This window comes from Sceloporus occidentalis, unplaced genomic scaffold, assembly GCF_023333645.1.
Source record: "Sceloporus occidentalis isolate IW3139 unplaced genomic scaffold, rSceOcc1.0.p SCAF_3, whole genome shotgun sequence".
NCBI classification, from domain to species: domain Eukaryota; kingdom Metazoa; phylum Chordata; class Lepidosauria; order Squamata; family Phrynosomatidae; genus Sceloporus; species Sceloporus occidentalis.
In genome coordinates, this window is record NW_028316983.1 from 3,685,157 (window position 1) to 3,698,887 (window position 13,731).

The 13,731-nt window shown below is 45.6% G+C and overlaps 1 protein-coding gene across 4 annotated transcripts in view; it reads right to left on the reverse strand.

Moving 5' to 3' along the window:
- Positions 1 to 5,512: 5,512 nt before the first annotated feature.
- Positions 5,513 to 13,731, reverse strand: part of LOC149315444 (myosin light chain kinase 2, skeletal/cardiac muscle-like) — a 50,094-nt gene continuing 41,875 nt past the window's right edge. For all 4 annotated transcript variants that reach the window (XM_089513473.1, XM_089513470.1, XM_089513471.1 and 1 more), the window contains exons 10-12: positions 13,269 to 13,421; positions 11,975 to 12,107; positions 5,513 to 9,261 (exon numbers count right to left, since the gene is read on the reverse strand). In XM_089513473.1, the coding sequence (XP_089369599.1) occupies positions 9,181 to 9,261; positions 11,975 to 12,107; positions 13,269 to 13,421 (367 nt within the window). In that variant the 3' untranslated portion in view covers positions 5,513 to 9,180. The remainder of the gene's footprint in view (positions 9,262 to 11,974; positions 12,108 to 13,268; positions 13,422 to 13,731) is intronic.

Below are 13,731 nucleotides of genomic sequence, written 5' to 3' on the forward strand. Positions count from 1 at the left end.
GGGGGAAGGAGGGCTGCAGGACGAAGGCCCAGAGAAGACCAAACAGGTTGCCAACATTTTGCAGGGTTTTGGGGGGCGGGTGGGAAAAGAGCAGACACCCCTCTTTTGCAAGGCAGGACTGGAGGAAAGAGGGCCACTTGAAGGCTGGAAGGGGGCAGGTTTTCCTAGCCAGAGGGCTCCAACCCCGGCAGGAATACAACAACAACAATAATTGGTGGTGGTGAGTTTTGTATCCCACCTTTCTCCTCAGATTGGGACCCAAAGCAGCTTTGGGTTGTTGTTGTTGTTGTTGTTATTATTATTATTATTATGGCTCTTGATCCTATCAGTCATGTTAACTGTGCGGTTATTATTGTTGCTGCTGCTGCTGCTGTGTGTGTTCTGTGCCTTCAAGTCATTTTTTAAATTATGACGACCCTATCATGGGGTTTTCTTGGCAAGACTTCTTCAGAGGGAGGTTTGCCACTGCCTTCCCCTGAGGAGGCTGAGAGAGTGTGACTTCTTGCCCAAGGGATTCCATGGCTACAGAGGAGGTTAAATCTAATCTGCCTCCATTCATTTAGAGCTGGAAGGGACCCTCGAAGGTCATCTAATCCAGCCTGAACCTGTCATGTAATGACATTTTTGTAAAACAAATGGGGGTTTGCCATTGCCATCCTCAGAGGCTGAGAGCATAGGACTTGCTGTTATTTTGTAAGCCCTAAGACTTTTTTGACCTAGTTGTGTGTGTGTTTAGACTTATACACCTCAAATCAGTATAAACCACAACAAACCATTGGGGCACTGAGACAAGTTTGTAAAGATACCTATTTTTTTTCCTTGTGAATATGACTAATATTTAAATAATTTTTCATATTGCTTTCAATTTATCATGTTCTGTGCCTTCATATTGTTATTATTTTGTCAAGTTTTAGGCCTAATTTATAAGAATACGCTGTTAATATTGAAGGAGTTTTAACCTTATAAGAGGAATAAAGTGCCTGTATGTACATTCTGGGGAATTAGCAAGACCCAGCCAGATTGGGGAAGGTCCAGAGTGAGGGCGGAGGAAGCCAGGGAGCAAGCCCTCTCTTCTCTCTTCCTCCTTCCCTTCACTGACTCAAAAACTGCCCTGCAGCCCTGGCTTGCTTTCTTTCCCTTCCCCACAAAAGACAGCTCTCCTGCCTCTCCTTTCCCCTGAATGAACCTGAGGGCCCTTGGCAATGGGGCTGGAATGGAGCAGCCCCCTCCCCATCTCTTTCCCTTTCCTCAGGTAAATGCACGGCCCTCTTTCTGTGTCTGGGGGGGCGCTTGGTCTCTCAAAATGGTGGCACTTAGTCTGGACCCCCCTTCCCAAAATCCTGGCTACGTCCCTGGGAGCTGGGTATGTTCAGCCTGGAAAAGAGATGGTTAACAGGTGATATTTTGTCCCCCACTTTGTTTAACATTTACATGAAACCGCTGGGAGAGATCATCCGGAGACACGGGGCGCAGTGTTATCAGTACGCCGATGACACCCAAATATGCTTCTCTGTGCCCCCGACTGATGCAGTGACTAAGGCTGGCATCTCTCCTCTGAACGCCTGCCTGGAGTCAGTAATGGGCTGGATGAGAGAAAACAAACTCAGTCTGAATCCAGAGAAAACGGAAGTACTGGTGATAGGTTCCCCAGGCCTTAGAAAGGAAATTTATCCACCTGTCCTGAATGGGGTCACACTTCCCCTGAAGGATGAAGTTCGCAGTTCAGGAGTACTTCTGGACTCGTCTCTGCAGTTGACATCTCAAGTAGATGCGACGGTCAGAAGTGCTTGCTATCAACTTCGATTGATACGCCAACTGCTGACCCGACCTGGGCCAAAGGGACCTTGAAACTGTGGTACACGCTCTGGTAACCTCTCGTCTAGATTTCTGTAATGCGCTCTACATGGGGCTACCCTTGTACCAAGCTTCAGCTAGTACAAAACATGGCAGCCAGATTGGTCACCAGTGCACCAGGTTTGACCATATAACACCTATTCTGAAAGATCTGCACTGGCTGCCTATTCGCTTCCGGGCACAATACAAGATGTTGGTTATTACCTATAAAGCCCTACATGGCTTGGGCCCGTGTTACTTGAGGGACCACATCTCCCCATATAATCCGCCCCACAGAACAACCGGGAAGAACTTGCTAGAAATTCCATCCTCTAAATATGCTACTACATCCCAGAGGGCCTTCTCAGTAGCGGCCCCAAAAATCTGGAATAGTCTTCCCGAGGAACGCCGCCTGATCACCCCCCTGGAAACATTCAAAAAGAGGCTAAAAACTTTCCTCTTCTGTCAAGCCTTCCCCTCTGGAAAATGTAGTTGTGTATTTTGATTCCATCAACCTTCTGCCTCACCCTTTCGAATGATTGTTTTAGATTTGTATATTGTAAATTGTGTTATTGGTTTCATCTATTTTATGATGTGTTTGTAACTGGTTTTAAATTTTGTGTACACCGCTTTGATCTTCTGGAAAAGCGGTATAACAATAAAATTTATTATTATTATTATTATTATTATTATTAGATAGAAGGGTTGTCACACTGAGGATGGAGCAAGCTTGTTTTCTGCTGCTCCAGAGAGTAGGACCCAAAGCAATGGATTCAAACTAGAAGAAAAGAGATTCCACCTCAACATTAGGAAGAATATCCTGACAGTAAGAGCTGTTTGACAGTAGAAGGCGCTCTCTTGGGGAGTGGCAGAGTCTCCTTCTTTGGAGGTTCTTAAAGAGGGGCTGGATGGCCATCTGTCAGAGGTTCCTTGATTGTGAATGGGCTTGGCCTGGATGGTCCTCAAGCTCTCTTCCAACTCTATGATTCAATGTGGTCAGTCAGACTCTCTGTCAGTATCTTGCTTGACTCCTCTGCATTTCTAGCCATGCCACAATCCACTGGCTGGTTGCGTTGCTGAGCCGTTTCACTCCACAGTGTCCTCTCACTGGAGCTCACTGGAATCGGTACATTATCACCTTCTGCAATCCATCTGGTCACTATCTGCTACCACCTTTTCCATTGTTAGTTCTTGGATCTGTGTGTGAGCCAGTGTCTCTTTGTGAATGGCAATTCCTTTTAATGTAGAAATAAAACTATTTTGGACTTTTGGGAGTTCTGTTTTTCAAAACCAGTGTATTCAGCCTTGATCCAGCTCTGAGTTGCCCAAGCCCTCTTGGCTGCTGTAATAAAATCCCCTTATTAAATACTGGTTGTGGGTGCCCTCCCGGGACCTTGCAGTTCGGGGAACATTTTCTCTTCCTTTCTTACATAAAGGGAGTTATGGTGGGTGTGGGCAGAATATACTTCCCTGGAGTATTTCCAAGACCGTGCGTACAAGTTCAGTAGTTAGAGAGTCTAAATTTCAAAGCATCTAATGGCTAACTTGCTAGCTAGCTAGCTGCTATTTCTGCAAAAACTGGAATAATATTAACTTTTCTTCTGAGAGATATGGGGGTAAAGCAGAAGACACTACTGTTAGCCAGTTAATAATGTCAGCTCTCTGGTCAGTGGGAAATTTTGAACATTTCTCAAAGTTTGACCAGTAGCCTTGGCTCTTCAGGCTTTTAGGCATGTTGGGCCTGCCGCTTGGGGAGGAGAGAATTGGGGCGTTGGCTCCCAATAAGAATTCTGCTATAGTTTTTTGTGGGTTTTTCAAGAGAGCAGAATTCAGGTTTTTTGAATTCTGCTCTCCTGAAGTGAAATTATCCTTCACTTCCCAAACGTCTAGCACTGAAGGACTTAAATCTTCGGTTGAACTTTTGGAAAAAGAGTTTAGAGTTTAGAAATAGAGTTTAGCATCCAAACAAAAGGAACAGGCAAAGTGACCAAACACAGCAAATAAGAGTTGTGAGTGTGTGTTGTGTGCCTTCAAGTTGTTTCCAACTTATTGTGACCCTAAGAAAACCCCATGGGGTTTTCTTGGCAAGTTTCTTCAGAGGGGGTTTGCCATTGCCCTCTTCTGAGGCTGAAAGAGTGTGACTTGTCCAAGGTCATCCAGTGGGTTTCAATGACCGAGGTAGGTTTTGGACCTGGGTTTCCAGAGTCCTAGTCCAACGCTCAAACCACCACGCTGGCTCAATTTCCAGTGTCTCGCTCTCTACATTACTAGTAATTTTTGGTGGGGACTGAAAGAAAATTTCATTGAGGGGGTGCACAAAATAGGTTTGCTGTGACAGCCCTTGGACATGCCTTGCCCTGCACAAGAACGTTGTTATCCATACCACACCTAGCACCCAACTGTGCTCCGTGAAGGCAATGAATGCAAAGACAGAGATCCAACAGATGACACAAGCCATGGAGACAAAAGGCTGGCACAAGACCTGTACATTTATTTACAGCCAGGATTGTAGAAATATTGCTGCGCTCTTCAAGAGGACCGGCATGGCTTCCATGGGTACATTCACCATTGCTCAGCCGTATGGCATCAGAAGTGCAGATGGAGGTCAGATCTTGGTGTGGCTTCTTATTGGGAAAGAATTCAAGCAGTGAGAAACCCAAGCAGAAGGGCTTACCATTGGGAAGGAAAGTCATACAAGTTGCACCCCCAGATCCTCCGTTATAGAAAAAGCCTCCTCTGTCTCACTCTACGCACACATACACACCCTCCCAGCCCATGACCAGAGATGAAATAGACAAAACTTTTAACAAAACCACGTTGGATCATCCTTTCCTAGTAAGAAATGTACTTTCTGCTCAATGACCAGGGTCAGAAATTGCATCATCCCTTGTTTTCCAGCAGCGAGAGTGCTGGGCCTGATCCCAGGAGAGCCATCTTTTAACTCCCCAATTGGCCATATATGCTCTTTGTGGGTGGCCTCTGGCACACCTCCCACATGAAGACCAAAAAGAAGGCCCAGCGAGGGATCTGGGGCAGACCCACCTCTCCCTTTCCTCTCTCCTGCTCCAAAATTCAGAGGGAATGCAATGTGTGCTGACTTCATGCTCTGCATATCCTCAGCCCTGCTCCACCATGGCGCTGGCGGATGCCTTACGGAGGTGGACGATGGACAGGGAAGCTGGCCATAGGATGTGCTTTGTTTCCTTGGCATCAGGGTGGGCACATACAGTGCATCTGCGGGTCCCATATTCTGCCCTGGGACAGAATACTTCAGGGGCTACAAAGATTATCAAAAATGTCCACCAAGGACATGAATGATGCCCAGAAGTGTTAATTGATAAATAGGCCTAAATACCTAAAGCTACAAGATCCCATCTGATCTTCTAATCTAAGCAGGGTCAATTTAGTACTTGGATGGGAGAGCATGAATGAGTATCAGGTGCTGTAGGCAATGTTTCAAAAGAAGGAAGTAGCAAAACCATCTCTAAGGAGTTTATCACACGAAGGGGATCAGGAGTTTGTCCTGTGAATATCCGGGGGAAATCACATAATTACACAAAACGGTTTCACACAACGTCACACAAAACCCGCAATTAAAGCGGTCAAAAAGAAGCATTAATGCGCATCTTTTTACCTTTGAGATTTCAGCGACAATGCATTTCGGATATCATTTTATTTGTGCAATTGTGTGTGATAATCATTGGAGCAATTATTCACCATTTTCGCTTTATTTGCGGGATGCTTTAAATGTGCTTTAATTTCTCTTTAATGCTGTGTGATAAACTCCTTACATATTCCTTGCCTAAAACTCAGTGAAATTCATGGGGTTGCCATAAGTCGACAGGTGACTCGAAGGGACGCACACGTGTCTTTAAAAGATGTATTGCCAATCTTGAAGGTTTCCAGGATAAACTAATTTTCCTTTTTCTTAGCTAGGAAAAGGGCAATAGTCTACAGAAATCAAGAACCACAAAAATAGCTTCGAAGGCTGCGTGTGACCCTAGGGTAGCACTTTGCTTGTTGTTGTTGGGTGCCTTTGTTGTTTCCAGCTGATGGTAACCCTAAGGCAAACCTATCATGTGGTTCTGTTGGCAACATTTGTTCAGAGGGGGGTTGCCTTTATCAATGGGTTTCCATGGCTGAGTGGGAATTCAAACCTTAGTCTCTCAGATTCCTTGTCCAACCGTCAAACCATGGCACCACATCAGCTCTCACAACTGTATTTTAAAATAATCCTCAAACTGCTACACCATGATAGCTCTTAAAGATTAATTCAGAGGCTGAGAGAATGTGACTTGCCCAAGGTCATCCAGTGGGTTTCCATGACTGAGTCAGAATTTGAACCCTGGTCTCCTAGATTCCTTGAGTCCAACACTCAAACCACGATGACACGCTGCCTCTTGACATGTTACTGGGAGACCAAAGGGGAAGAGACACAGTGTTGGTGGCCCCTAGTTTCAATGGCTTTCAAGGCAGAATAGACAAATTCCTGGAGGATGGCTCTATCTGTCACTAATAGCTACTGGCAAGGATGGTGATATACTATATCTCTCACTGGAGGCTGAACACTGGGAAGCACAAACAAGAGGCAACATGTGCACTTATGTCCTGGAGTAGCTGTGATGTAGCACTGCTTATTTTACTGTCTGGAGGAGCTGATGCACCTCTCTTTCCCTTGGACTCAATTGCTTATCTCAGAAATGGTCACAAGAAGGCCTAAAACCTCACTTGTTGTGCAAAAAAAAGTCTGTGATAATAAGGACTTCCAAAACCTTACACACTACATGCTTCAGGAATTATAAGTCATTTAAAAATAAACCCAATCATATCCCCCAAACCCCATGTTCTTCTCATCTACTATACAGTCGGTCCTCTGCCTCCATGAATTTTTTTATCCATGGATTCAAGCATCCATGGCTTGGAAATATTCAAAACATATACAGTATAAATTCCAAGAAGCAAGCCTTACTTTTCCCGTTTTATATAACGGATACCATTTTACTATACTACTGTATATAATGGGACTTGAGCATCCATGGATTTTAGTATCCATGGAGGGTCCTGGAACCAAACCCCAGCGGATACTAAGGGCCCATTGCACTGGGTTTCTCTGGATTGTTAACTTATAAGGTTAGGGCAGCAGTTCTCAACTTGTGGTGGCGACCCCTTTGGGGTCCAACAACCCTTTCACAGGGGTCACCTAAGACCATTGGAAAACACATTCCAATGGTTTTAGGAATAATCTTATGGTTGGGGGTCACCACAACATGAGGAACTGTATTAAAATGTTGTGGCATTAGGAAGGTTGAGAACCACTGGGCTAGGGGAAGGGTTAAACCAGTGGTTTGCAAACTTTGGTCCTCCAGAGGCTTTTGGACTCCCAGAAGCCCCAACCAGCTTAGCCAACGCTCAGGAGTTCTGGGAAGCCAAGCACAAAACACTTGGAGGGCCAAAGTTTGGGAAGCACTGGGTTAAACACAAGCGATTCTCTGTAGCAAGGCCAGTTTCTCGAGCTTTCTTCCCAACAGGGAGCTGACCCCGGGGCTAGCAGAGAAGAACCGCTGTGCAACTCCACACACAAGGCAGTTCCTGTCTGTTGGTGGCAGGCTCTGAAGCATCCCTTTCACTGAAACGGGTGAGGAGGATGAAGAGGAAAAGCCGGCACAGATGGTCTGCATTAGGCCAGCTCACTGCTGTATCCTTTGGGAGGGCTGTGTGAGAGCGTTGTTGCCACACACACAGGCGCACCACACACCCGGCCTCTCCCTTTCCCTTTCTGGGCCTTCGCTCTGGCAGCTCAGAAGGGCAATGAGGTTAGCACAAAGAGGTTTGCACAAGGCAGTCTTCTTGTGGCTCATCTGGGGGATGCTCCAGGAAGGCTAGGAGCTTGCTTCCTGCCCACCCAGAGCATGGAGGCACTCCGACAGGGAGTTTTGCTCAAGCAGGAAGGAGCCGTTTCCTGCAAAAAGATCAGCTCTCCAGCCCAGTCCACTTCTGGAACCCACACGCTGCTCCGTATCTTTGGTTTCAGGGAGCAGGGCTGGGTCTGGGACCTTGTATGCTAGAGAGTGGTGCGACCTAATTCTAAGACTATGCCCAGCGTCCCAGTAGCCATGGCTTGGTGTGCGTCACTCCCCAGGCAAGGTGGTGGCGCTGGTGGTGAGCAGGATATGCGATCTTATCAGTGGGGCCTCGTGGTACACTTCCTACTTCTGTAGAAAGCGCAGAACAAAAAGGTCCTGGGGATGACCTTGTTTCAAAAACTAGAACTTTTAAGCAGAAAGAGCCGTTTCACAGAAGAAAAGTGATTCTCGGGGGTTCTCAAGATAAAAACACCGACAGCAAAGTCTGGGCAGACATCCTATAAGTTAGGGAAGGTGACACAAGTAACCTATGTGCAAAATTGGGGGGCTAGGCTAGGGCTCCCTGTAGCATTGTGGGGTTGGGATGTCATCTCGCTGGATGAAAATCCTAGTGTGGCCATTGTGGGGTTACAGAACAACACTCAGCAGAAGCCCCTTTGAAAGGACAACATGGTCACAATGGGGACATCATAACACACGGTGGCCCCATAGGGCTAGTGGAACAGAAGAGGGGTGACCAGGGAGAATCCAAGGGATTACCAAGGAGGGAGACAACTACATATCCTTTGCTACCTAGCATCTTCCATCGTTTAAACATGCCGTGTAACAACCTGCTGATGAATTGGTGTGTCAGCGGTAAGGTGGATGCTCCTCTGTTTTCCAAGATAACAGCACCACCTATGATCATGGGCAGCCAAGGCCTAGGGAAGTGTTACAAACCAGTTCATTTTATACTGGTGAAAAAAATCAAGGCATAGGGAGAGGGGATTCAGGCATCTCCAGTGGCTTCTGAAGCAGCAAACTTTCCGACCTGTGCTCAGTGAGGTAAGTGACGGCAGTGTAGGAGCGTCCACAAAAGCAGGCTCTGAGAGAGCACTAGGTCTCAATGAGGGAGGTGCACAGCAGCGGAATATCCAAAGAGCAGAGCGAGGCTCAAGTCAGCAGATAAGGAGGAAGCCGTTTCCTATTGGGAGCTGCGGAGGAACATGGGGTCTGCTAGATGACCAATGGGGCAACTGTGACATCCCTCCAAAGTTTGAAGCCAGCTCCCGTCAGCAACCTGGGAATCAGCAGCGACCATCCTCTCATCCAGAGCGGGTCCTGTTTTTCTTGGCTGCGCAATGCCCAGGACAAGAGGCATTACAGACAATCACAGTCCACGATTCCCACTGGAGGTGTTTTCCTTGTGGTTCACAGGTTGCTTTCAATTCCACTCTGACCTTCCAGGCCCCCTTCAGCACGCATGCGTGGACACATTTCACACTCAGACCCCGAGTGCCGTCAGGGACCCTGAGCTGGTGATCTTCTTGAACCTGTTAGCAGCACAGACGCCAATGAAGTTTTTCTGTTCCGGCATGTGTTGGGGAGAAACAGGAAATAAAAAGAGAATAGCAAGGCTTAAAGTTTCATGCTATAAAACACAGCACAGATGTTTTGCTTTTAAATAAAATATCAAGATTATGCACTGAAGAAAATAGGCATGCTGCAACGCATGTTCTGCAAGTGAAACGTATTTGCATTCTGAACTTCTTTTGAAGAATTTAGTTAACTTCAAAGAAGTGTGGGAGAGCAACACTGCCACTTGTTAGAGTCTGAAATATCAATTGGTACTCCTTACACATCTTATAGATAATACCTTTCTGGGACTACATCTCCCAGGGCCAGTGGCCATGCTGGTTGAGGGATCTGGGGAGCTGTAGTACCAAACAGGAAGTGTTCTGAGGGGCTTTGTGTTTTTTCATTTTTAAAAGCCAAGGTTTGCAGCAAGTTCCAAATGGCAAATGCCACATTGGCCATTATGCGCAGTCAAGCTGGCTTTGATTGCTTTGACCTCCAGTAACATTATGGAAGGAGACATGCTGCATTCCAAGGAAACATCTTCTTTGAATTGCAAATGGACATTACATTTCCTTGTCTTGGAAAATCTTCCAGTGATGGAGAGGTGCCAGCCTGCAAATAGCCTTTCCTACCATCTGAACTAAGACCAGAAACAGAAAATGCAAGCCTATGACTAACATCTTCAATTTTTTCGTCCTGTTTGTCTGATGAAGAAGTCAGTGTGACTTCGAAAGCTTGCAACATGTAATGGTGCATTTTGGTTGGCCCATAAAGGTATCACTCTTTGGATGTATTGGATTTGTTATATGGCCAACATGGCTACCCCTAAATGTACAATGAATGAGAGACTTCCAAGATGCTCTTCATTAACAGCCCTGCTCAAGTCTTGCACACTCAGGGTGGTTGTGGTTTCCATGATGGAGTAGACCCCTCCTACTCCCTTCTATTTATCAAGCATTGCCATCATTTCCAATAAGTCATGCCATCTCATGATATGCCCAGACTACAGTAGCCTTAGTATTGCTCTTGATGTGTGGAATAAGTGGAGCCTAGTTCCTTAAGGCTATAGCAACAGCATTCAAATCCTGTTGTTGTTGTTGTTGTTTGTGTATTATCAAGTCATTTCCGACTTATGGCATGTGACTGGCCCAATATCACACAGTGGGTTTCATGGCCAAGCTGGGAATCGAACCTTGGTCTCCAGAGTCATAGTCCAACACTCAGACCACTAGGCCATGTTGGCTCTCTGCATATAATGATGTTAAAGTTCTTGGAAGCTCATTCTGCCCCAGCAGGGACCCATTGTCCAAATGATGCAGAAATAAACTGGAACCTTAAAACCTGGGTCTCTTTCACACTAGAAAATTAGAGCACTTTGATACCACTTTAGCTGCCTTTGGAATCTTGGAAGTCATATTTGTATGAGCTGTTGACAAATCTCTGCCAGCAAGTTCCAGTACCTTTCCAAAGTACAACCCATCCAGGATTCTGTAGCCTAAAGGCATGGCAATTAAAGTGGTACCAATGTGATATAATTGCCTGGTGTGAAGGAAGCTGCAGAAGCTAAGGGTGAAGGCAGATGTTACATTTTTAGAATGGCAGGGCTGCTTTGCAACCACCCTCTGTATAATGAGCCTGGCTCCAAAATTCCTTTTCAGATTTCCTCTCTTGTTGAAGAGGGCAGACAGTTCTGCCCTTCCAACTGGCTGGTGGCCCTGGAGTCATCATCCCAAGAGGAGTCAAGCAGTTCCAAGACACCTCACCTTGTTACAGATCAATTGATGAGTGGGGAAATGTAGATATGGAGCTTCAATTCCCCCCCCACACACACACACACAAGAGAGTCACACTCCTTCAAGTATAGTAAAAGGGGCAAGACTGATGTTTGAACATAATTTGCAGGCATGCATGCCAATCATTTCGGTCACAAAATCAGGAGGAAATGGGATGCACACGCAACTACGAGATCTGCGACTAATTCTGTCATTACTGTAAGTTTGCCTTGATCCCAAGGGTGAATCTGTATCTCCAGCTGCTAGTGATTCCAAGCTTGGCAATGCTGCCCATGCTGAGTGGGGGGTTCTAGCAGCTGTAATCTTAAAAAGTAACTTTTTTCTGCATGCTTAAGATGACGCCCAAAGGGAAGCATAGCTTTGCATAGCTGTCCAGTAGCCCACAGAATCATATAAATAAAAGAAAATAATAACCCATTAATCTGTCCAGCCCCTTCTTCCCAAAAGTAGAGAAAACCCTGTTCTACATGGGAAGGACTAAGGAGTTTATCACATGAAGGAGATCAGAAGTTCATCCAGTAAATATCCTGGGAAAATCGCGTAATTACACAAAACAATTTCACACGATGTCGCACAAAACCTGCCATTAAAGTGGTCACAAAAAAAGCATTAACACACATCTTTTTACTTTCAGGATTTCAGTATAAATGCATTTCTGCTACCACTTTATTTGTGCAATTGCATGTGATAATGATTTGCACAATTACTTGCCATTCTTGCTTTATTTGTGGGATGCTTTAAATGCGCTTTAATCTCTCTTTATTGCTGAAATTAGCCCCAGTGTGATAAACTCCTAAGGCAGTTCTCTATGAGCCAGTGCAATGACTCACACAAGTGAGTGAGCCAAGCCACAGAGAAGGTAACATCTTCCAGATATAACCGCTTTCCTTCTCTCCAGTTCCCCAACTGCCTCTTCCATTCTCTTACCTTCCAGCGCCTCCGCATCACATATTTCCGAAGCAGGACCTGGGATTTGAGGCGCCGGTTGACCCGCCCAGCCTTTTCTGCCAAGTTGTTCAGCCAGGGGTGCTGGAGGCACTGCGCTGCATTCATACGTCCGCTGTAGGGTTGGCGAGAAGGGAGAGAGGAGTTATGGGGAGTTGCTTGCTTGCGCTGCAGGTACTTTCCCCTGAAGCCCCTGAGTAGAGTCTCTCAGCAAGCAAAACCCTGCATTAAACTGAAGACATCAACGTGAAAATTCGTGAGCATATTGACTGGGGCATCTGGGAATTGAAGTCCAAAACATCTGGAGTCCCAAAAGTTGAAAACCACTGCTTTAGATCCTTTGATATATGCCCCTAAATTTTACCCTCGACTTATCCATGGGTCATAGCAAAATCCATAATTTTGGCCCCAAAACATGCCCTCAACTTATACATGAAGTCGACTTATAGTCGAGTATATACGGTAAATCAGCATGGCTTACTCAAACAATATCCACAGGGCCTCAAGGTTTCCATTGTTGACCTAAATCATATATTGCTCATTCTATTCAGCGTAGTCCCGTTGAATAATTGCAGTTTACATGAAATCAGATGGCTTCCAGCAACTGATTCATATATGTTTGAGACGGCTTAAGGAAATTAATATGGCAGTTTAACCACAGCTAACTGAAATGATGAAAATGAAATTCTTTGACGTAGGGGACTAGAAATGTCTGAAACTTTTATATAATTGGAATTTTTTTAAAAAAGATTTGTTCAAATGATAGCAGACCAAATAGGGAAACAGGTCCATGAGATGAATGTGCAATATATGGAAAGTCCACCATCTTCTAAGATTGGCTATTCCACTGTTTTTAACCTCTCTTACAAGCTTTAGCTTGACTTAATTTCTCTTTACAAACTCTGGCCACTTTTTAAAAAATTATTTTGCAATGTGAATATTCTAATTTATATGCCAAATTATTCCACAGAAGTTTTTCAACTGCTGTGTATGAGGAAGGCCCAAGACTAGGGCAGGCAATGCCAGTGAATCCAGGAGGCATGAATCCTTGGAGCATGCATGAATGCCTGCCAGTCACTCACAGCTGACAAAAGATGGGACACTTTTCTGTCCTTGAATGTCTCCTGCACAAATGTACACACACACACACACATACACACAGAGAGAGAGAGAGAGAGAGAGAGCTATACAGGTGGTGTGTGCCCCCTTTTTTCTCTGGGTGACCCCACTTCCTATAGAGTCTGTGTTTCTCAATTCCTCATCCATAGACCCAGACCTTTTGTCCTTGATAATCAAGTTGGAGACAAAGTCTTTTGCTTCCTCGGAGATGCCCTCAAAGGCTTCCTCATCGAAATACCAGTTGGCGGCCAGGACGTTGTTGAGAGTTTCCGTATCGTTGTCTCCCAAGAACGGAGAGAGTCCACTCAGCCTGAAGGATGGGAGGCGAAGAGGAAAACATGAATCAAAGCTCATTAGGAACAAAAACAAACCTCTGGGGACACAGCTCTATTTCCTTGGCAAAATTGAGTTTTTCTGTGGCCAGAGGTCTGGCTGCACTAAAAACCCAAGCGACCATGTAGGGTCATATAAAGATCCTTGCCTTGCTGGTCCCAGGGAAGGATCAGATACTCCACATGCTGAAGCTTCACAAATGCCGACTGGAGCTCTCCCAAGGACAGGAGAGAGAGAGCATGGAAAAGTTCCTTTTTTCAGATGACAGCTCCCAGCATGATGGCTGG